Below are 7,943 nucleotides of genomic sequence, written 5' to 3'. Positions count from 1 at the left end.
TTGAAGTCTTCCTTCAAGGTATGTAATGGCTCATATGTCTTTATTAAATGAGGTGTGTGGCGGCCTCTACTGGTGTGTGTTTATAGAAAATGTTTCAATAGGCAGAAAAAATACTAATTTCAATTAAAAAGTTAGAAATACAGACTCTCATTTAAATATATAAAAATATCTAATTTAATGCAGAAAAAATATATTACAAGTTGTGTAATGTACTCTTAATTAGGAAAATAATCTAAAACACTGACCATGTTAGTGTAAAATAACGATTTACGGAAGGGCATTAATTGTTCAATTCACTCTGATATTGGGTTAAATATATTTTATTAATGAATTACTAATCCCAACTGAGGCATTTTATTACCTCTAGTCCACTGTTAAGTCCCCTTAGTTGACTTAAATAAAATCACTTAGAACAAACCCAAAGGAAAGGAAATATTTTACAGTTAAATCTATAAAGTCCTAGAACTAGAATCATTTGATGACAGTCCGGTTTCTATAACTCAAGCAAACTGTACGTTGACTTAATATAGCTGACATTTCGATCTATTTTACAGTGTTTTTAATTTTAAAAATACAACACATTAAAATATGTTCAATTTATCAAAGCTAAAAGCAACATTTAAGTAATGTACTTAAAGTGCAAAGGCACTTTAACACGAAGAAGTGATGCCTAGTGACTATGCTTGGTAACTGAAGACGGAAATACCATATATCATTATTTACAAAAGAATTTATAGTCTCAAAAGATCTTTGGAGATCTTCTACAAAATACACTAAATATCCATTTTCATTTGAAAAGTTTGCTTACTCTTTCTTCATTCACTATAATCTCCTCTTCCCATTCCCACACTGGAAAAATAAAAGAAGAAAAAGGAAACAAAACCATAAACAAAATATATGAAAGAAAAATGCATTGTAGAAACATTCATGTTCAATGATGATTCCTAAGGAGAGAAGGAAAAAAAAGGTGGGGGAGGGAGGAGAGCAAGAGAGAAATAATTTAAAGGAAAACTTGAAAAAGCAGTATCATTGCTTCACCCCATCCCCCAAACATCTTCAAAGTCCCCCATTGAGGCTGGGAAAGGGAGAACACAAACACACACGAAAGCAAATGATTTCCCTTCACAGCTGACTGATTGCAGTTTGTTTTTCCAGAACTTCGAGGTAGTCTGGTTCTGATTGCGGCTTAGCTTGCAGTAAAGGGTGGTCTGGTTTTGACTGCCCCACAAAGCATTTCCTGGGAGTTCCATATAAAACGGTTTTATTGATTCTGTCTTGGTTTTGGCGTCGAGATTCATACGAAGGAGCGAACTGCCTTTTAGGCAAGGTACAAAAGTTATAGTGGACGAGTCCTGCACTGGGGAGCTCCTTGACGCGCTCAGCGATATTCTGATACAGCAGCTCGGGCTCTCTTGGGGTGGCTTGCTTTTCTAGCAACTCGGTGGCACTTATAGTGTAAGCAAGTGTGGCTGGCTCTTCTTTCTTCTCCTCCAGGTTGCTGTAACTGAATTCTTGCAGGTTTCGGTAATAGGCCACTGGGTCTCCTTCCTTCTGCATGTAGATGGGGTTTTGGCACATCTGACCCACAGGTGGGGGGATGTAGTTATAGACGTGGCCGTCTGCTTTATCCTGAGTCTCAGTGTTATAGGACCCATACTGTAACTGGAAGGAACTTACATCTAAGTTGTTGGCACTCCTGGGAACACTTGGCACTCCCTTTCGGCGTTTCAGGACAAAGACGAATAGGCCAGCCCCAAAGCAGACAGATAAGATAAAGACAACCAGCAATCCTAAAATTAAGACGGAAAGTGGAACTTCAGTGTGTAGTTCAGGATAGGAACTGGGAGACACACTAAGTGAGCGAGGTGTGTCTGTGTTGTGATTCATTGACAAAATGGTTCCGTCTGACAAGTTTGGACCGTCTGGACAAATAGCCTCCCTGCCCAGAAACTTCAGGATCTCCCCAGCGTGCTTAGCGGGAGATTCACAGGTCACCTCATTGATGATGACAGGGGAGTTGGCATGCTCTGTCCAGTCCTTTAGTCCCATGATGTCACAGGTGCAGTCCCACGGGTTCTCTTGCAGATCTATCTGGATAAAAGCTGGAAGCTGATCCAGAACCCCTTTCACAGGCAGGTGAGAAAAATGGTTGTTTCTCAGATTCAGCCTGGTGAGGGCCGTGCCCCCAAATATATTATCAGGTAAGGACCGCAGCAGGTTGTTATTCAGAAAAAGTAGCTGTAGGTTAATCAAAGCATCAAAGGTCAGCGGCTTAATTTCCTTAATGACATTATACTCTAAATAGAGATACTGCAAGCTCTGCAGTCCATCAAACATAGCCGGATATAGCACTTCAAGGTAATTGCCATTTAGATAAAGTCTGCGTAAACTGGTCAGGTTTGTGAAGGCACCTTCCTGAATGACTGCAATCCTATTGTTTCCTAAATGCAAGAGATCCAAAGAACTGTATTCTAAGAGGTCATTCTTATAGACAGTTTGAAGATAGTTCCCTGTTAGGTAGAGTTTCTTTGGACTGGTAGGTTTAGGCTGCAGGTCGGAGATATTAGTGAACTTCCTTTCTTGGCAGTTGACATTCAAACCATTGTCTGAACTCTGAGAGGTGCAGACACAACTACTGGGGCAGGTGAGGGGCACCGGGGACTTGGTCTGGTACACCATGATGGGTCCAAAGCTCTGCCTGTCTTTCGACACTGTGACCCGGGGAGTTGGGCGATTTCTCATTTTGGGTGGCCGGCTGGCTTTTGCAGCCCTGGTTGGGTTGAGAGCCGGATTCATTGTAGGCGACAGCCTTTGGACATGTGTGTCAGCGTGGCCGCCCCTCTGACCGGAGTCACCGGTACTTTTTCTGGGACAGAGGTCTTGCCTGGTCAGCTGGGTCACATCTTTCCCATGCAATCTGAAGGGAGTTTCACAGACAATCTCCCCCACAAAAACGGTTATGGTGTCCAGCCAAGCCTTGAGAGGAAGTAAGTCACAAGTGCAATTCCACGGGTTTTCCTCCAGCTGAATCTCCATGATGCCTCCGATATGCTCGAGGACGCCGGCGAAAGGCATCACTTTCAGCCGGTTCCCTCGCAGGTCTAAGTGGGTCAGCAGGACGAAGCGGAACACATTGCTGGGCAGAGACAGCAGAAGGTTGTCATTCAGGATGAGCACTTTGAGCTTGTTCAGTTTGCTGAAGGCCCCCGCCTCGATGGCACTGATGTAATTGTAGTCGGCCTGGAGGTACTCGAGGCTCTCGAGGCCCAGGAAGGTGTCCTCCCTCAGCACTTCGAGCTTGTTGTTGTTGAGGTGCAGCCTCTTGAGGGTTTTCAGGCCGCTGAACGCCCCGGTTCGGATCTCCTGCAGCCCGTTGTTACCCAGGTGGAGAGTAACCGCGTTGGAGTAATTGACGAACTCGTTGGGGTACAGTCTCGTCAGGAGGTTGCCATTGAGGAAAAGCTGATAGATTCGATACTGGGGGGGCTGGAGCAGGCTGACAGTTGTAAATCCTTTGTTTTCGCAGTTAATATTCAGTACGTTTTCCTTCTCTTCGCACAGGCAGCGGATCTTGCAAATGTCTTTGGCAGTTTTGCGACTCTCGGTCTGTAATATCCCGGCCACGGTTAACACACTGAGGAACCAAACGCCGCTCAGCATCTTTAGGCACCGTCGGTGTCAGCTCAGGTACCTACAGGCAAACCTTGGGGAGGGGGGCGGGAGAGAGCGGGATGCGGGGGAGAAAGAAACACGGAAGCCTGATTAAAATGTCAAAGCGAGGGGGCGGAGTGGGACGGAGGAAGAATGCGGGGAGTGGACAGCACGGCAGAATGAAATCACTGCGTTTTTCAAAGCGGTTTCTGCTCTCCTCCCCTCCCCCCCCCCCCCGCCCACCCACACACGCGTCCCGGAACACACATGCTTGCACCTGATTTCCCGGCGGGTCGCAGCCAGCCGCGGAGTCATTAGTAACCGAGTTGTCCTACTAAATCCAGCCCATCTCCTCCTCCTCCTCCCCTGGGGTATCTTGAAGAGATCTCGGGCGGCTAGCCCGTCCTGGGCTCGCAGCAGAAATTGCTTTACTTTTTTTTTTAACTGCGCAAAAAGGGGGTGGGAAAATCAGGGGACTGGCGGCGGGGGAAGGGAGAGGGTGGAAGAGCAAAGACAGCGCGCGGTGGGGGTTACTCACACATCAGGAGAAGACGGGACCCCTCTCCTCTGCAGCCCGCCGGTAGTTTAGCATCTTCGGAAAGAGAGGGAGAGCAAGGTAAAAGGAGACGCCGCTTACGGAAGGATGCCCTGCTTTCTGTCGGTGGATTAAATTTTGCTGGGGGGTGCGCACAAATTAGGAATCCGGCAGGCGGCAGGAGAAGAAGAGGAGGGTTGGAGCGGCGGGAAGCTGAGCCCACGGTGACCCGGGGGTTCGACTGAGCAGGGAGGTCGCGAAGCCTGCCGGCTGGGTCGGCGGGCGTCGGAGACGACCGAGACTGGGCGCGCACTTCCAATCCGGCGGCAGTGGCAGCAGTGCGCCCGGCAGTTTGAATTTGAGAGGCTTTGCAGGTTCCCCGGGACAGGGCTGGGGTGACGTCACGGGGGGAGGGGGGAGGGGACAGGCTGGGGATCGAGGGCGCGTAGTGGGGGAGGGAGGGGCAGATGCTTCCCTTCCCTGCGAGTGGCTTTGCAAAGCTCAAATCCCGGCTGCGTCAGTTGCTTCTGAACTACTCCACCTCCAGCCCGGCGGGCGGCGAGTGGCTGGCGGAGCTCCTGGAGAGGGGGTTCTCCAGGAGGGGCACCTCCGGGACGCCTCTGGCCCCTCCAAGTGGTTTCTTCCACCCGCCCCTCCCTCCTGGCTCTTCCAGCGGGGCAGTGCGTGTGTGTGTGTGTGTGTGTGTGTGTGTGTGCGCGCGCGCGGGGGTGTCTCATTCTAGATTCTCGAGCAGGGGTCCAGATCCTTCCGAGTAAGGGGTGTGTGTTTGTAGATGTGTCTCTTTGCTATAGGACTGGGGCCCGCCTGCCAAACTCCTAGCTCACATGCTCTTGGTGTGGAGAGTGGGGTGTGTGTGCACCGGTGTGTCTGTGTGGGAGGGCGAGGAGTTCTTCTGGGGGATTTATGCTTTACATACAGAGCTTTGTTTCAGTGCTGAGAGAATTACTTTCTGGGTGGTGACTGGCCAGATATTTGCCGGGAATCTGAAAGCCAGCTCAACGTTAGCTTGTAGACTGAGATAAACAACAACAAAACCCTTCTCCCCCTGAGGTTTATACTTAGCCAGATAATGAGGTTTAAACGTGTGCTTTTTGCCTGAAGGAAGGAGAAGAGAAGTGGGTGTCAGACAGGCACTGCCAGGGTGAGCTTCAGCTGGGAGTAGGAGCCCAGGAAAGGGTGCTGAGCCCTCCAGACTGCAGGGTTAGGGAACCAGGGAACAGAAGGCGGAGATGCAGGAAGACTGGCTCCTGAGAAAGAGGAGGAATGAAAGGAGTCCTGGCCTGAGACTCAGGAGACCTGGCTTCGGATCCAGCTCTGTTGCCAGGTGTCACTTGTTTCTGGATCTTCCCGCCCCCATGGGCAAAAGGGGTGGACTTATAAGGGCCCTCCCAGCTCTGACATTTAATCGGATTCAGATAACCTTTCCCCGGGATTATTAATGGCCAGGTGTTGGGTTTTGCCTTCGGTATCTCATTTCTCCTTAATTATCTTAAGGTCCCCTGGACCCAGGAGTCTCCCAGTTGGAGTCCATTTGCAAGATGGGAAGTCTGCTGGTGCCCGAAAGGGCCAGGGGCTGCCTCTGGTGGGCATGGGGGAGATGAGGCAGCAAAAGTAGGGGGTGAAAAGAGAATGGGAAGAGGAACTGACCAAGCGATGTGCCAGTCCCGCCAGACACTTTTGTTGGCTCTCCCCGCCTCTTGGTCCCGCCTGCCGCAGTCGACACCGGGTCCCATTGCTGCGCCAAGTGTGGCAGAGGGGCAATCGCATAGGCAAGCCGAGCCTTCGGAGAACAGAAAGCGCCCTGCTTCTCCCCTCCTCCTTCCCTGGGAAGCTCAGGTCCTAGGATTGTTCCACCCATACAAGTTCTTTCCTCCCCAAGAAGGGCTCTCATGGTTTATAAACTTAGGCACTAAAGCAACCAGTGGCTCTGGGCTTCTCCTCCGCAGTTTGTCATGGGCGTTCTTCTTTCCCCCTGCTTTTCCTTTGGGGAAGAGCCTTGGGCCAGACATCAAGAGCCCCTCCCCATCCAGTAATTCTTGCTTCACCTTGGGCAACATCCTTTCCTTCCGGGCCCTCGAATTTCCCTTCCCTGTGCCAAAGGGCAACGGGAGAGGGACTGTCCACGGAGGGGGAGGGGGCAGCCCTGCGATGGTCTCCCACCCTCCATGGCAATTGCATCATTAGATGCGAGTGGGGTGATGCAGTGGGAGTACAATTAAGCTCCCTTTCATAGCAAAGGGGCATTTGTTTCTACATATTTCCAAATATTAAATATACATAGTTCCTAGAGAGCTTTGGTTTATTCATTCAGTCATTCATTTAACAAACATTTATTAATTAGGTTAATATTTCATTGAAGTAGACGCCAACATGAGAGCTAGACAAGACCTTTGAAATCAGATTCATTTTACAGATGAAGACATTCCTCAACCAGGGGAAGTGCTGACTTGCTTAAGTTCAAGAATCTATAAAATTAGAAACAGAACCCAGAAGTTCTGAGTCCCAGGCCAGCAGTTCTCAAAAAAAAAAAACCTCACTCCTGCTTACTGTGCATTAGACAACTATCTACCTAAACTTCAATAGTGGTGGTGTTTTACTTAAATGTGTTCTTTTTTAAAAAATTGTATTTGAAAGTGAAATACCAAATATGAGTTTCAGTTCTCAAATATCGTAATTTCCTTCAAGACACTGATGACTCTGTATACTCCTTGAGGACAGAGCCTATTACGAATTTGGGGGGGGGGGGGTAGATAGATGAGGGGGCGCTTGAAATTCTTGATACTACGGGGTGAGGGAAACGCAGCGGTGAGGGCTGGGGTAACGACACTGGGGACCCCGCGGCGGGGCGGCAGCTCTCCCTCCCGCGGTTAGCTGCCGACGCGGGTCGGTGGACCCTCCCACCACTCCTGCGTCTCCCGCTCGTCCCTGAGCTTCCGCAGCCGTTTCCCCAAACACAGTTATTGGGAACAAATCAGCCTCCACCCCGATAAAGCACTTTAAGGAAGTTTCCTCTGGCCCCGCGGCTCTGGAGGAGCGGCCGCGGCACCGCGCCGGGGAGAGCGGGCTCCTAAGGCGGCGGAACGGTGCCGGGTGAACACGGAGCCCGCGGGAGGCAGAGGCGGACGCTAAAATAAGGCAAACGCTCCCGGTCCTCGCGGGGGCGAGGGAGGTAGAAACGCGAACTCCGTCGCCTTGGTCTCACTCGCATCTTCCCGAGTGAAACCGGGCTCGGGTCTCCGGGGCCGCCGGCGGGCGCGGCGAGTGAGGGCGGGCGGGCAGTACCCCTCCGCCCCGGCCGCGAGGGGTTAACGGAGCCCGGCCGGCCCGGGGAGGGGGCTTCCACCGCCCGCCCGCCGCCGCCTTCGGCCCCCGCTCCGGAGCCCCCGGCCCAGCCCTTCCCGAAGGGCTCTTCCGGGCGACCCAGGGGCCGGGCGAGTCCCCCCGTGGCCGGGCCCCAGGCACCGACCGCTCGCGCAGCTCGCCCTGCCCTCACCCCGCACCGCCGCGACGGCCGCTCGCGCCGCCCCCTCCCCCGGGCCCGGGCGCCGCGTCCTCGTCGGGAGCGGTGGCCGTGGGGCCGCACGACGCCCGGAGCCGGACCACGCCCGCGCGGACTGTCCCGAGGCCGGACAGCCGGAGCGGGGGCGGCGGTCAGGGGCGGCCGCCCGCGCGCGATCCCCGGCGGATCGCGCCGTCTGCCCACGCCCGTTCCCTGCGCCGGGGGCTGTGGCCGCGA

The 7,943-nt window shown here is 52.3% G+C and overlaps 1 protein-coding gene across 2 annotated transcripts; it reads right to left on the bottom strand.

Annotated features, from left to right (window-relative positions):
• Nucleotides 1-1,037: 1,037 nt before the first annotated feature.
• Nucleotides 1,038-4,218, bottom strand: SLITRK2 (SLIT and NTRK like family member 2). 2 transcript variants are annotated; one of them, XM_068534078.1, is made up of 2 exons: nt 4,190-4,218; nt 1,038-3,703 (listed from the first exon to the last, which is right to left on the bottom strand). In XM_068534078.1, exon 2 carries the CDS (start codon nt 3,658-3,660, stop codon nt 1,123-1,125), a length of 2,538 nt encoding a protein of 845 aa, XP_068390179.1. In that variant the 5' UTR covers nt 3,661-3,703; nt 4,190-4,218; the 3' UTR covers nt 1,038-1,122. The 2 variants fall into 2 exon arrangements, with proteins under 2 accessions (XP_068390179.1, XP_068390178.1); XM_068534077.1 differs by lacking the exon at nt 4,190-4,218 and adding an exon at nt 3,929-3,954.
• Nucleotides 4,219-7,943: the final 3,725 nt, after the last annotated feature.

The sequence above is a fragment of the Eschrichtius robustus genome, chromosome X, assembly GCF_028021215.1.
Source record: "Eschrichtius robustus isolate mEscRob2 chromosome X, mEscRob2.pri, whole genome shotgun sequence".
Taxonomy (NCBI): domain Eukaryota; kingdom Metazoa; phylum Chordata; class Mammalia; order Artiodactyla; family Eschrichtiidae; genus Eschrichtius; species Eschrichtius robustus.
The sequence above is the reverse complement of the archived record's forward strand: the minus strand, read 5'-3'. Positions and strand labels throughout refer to the sequence as shown.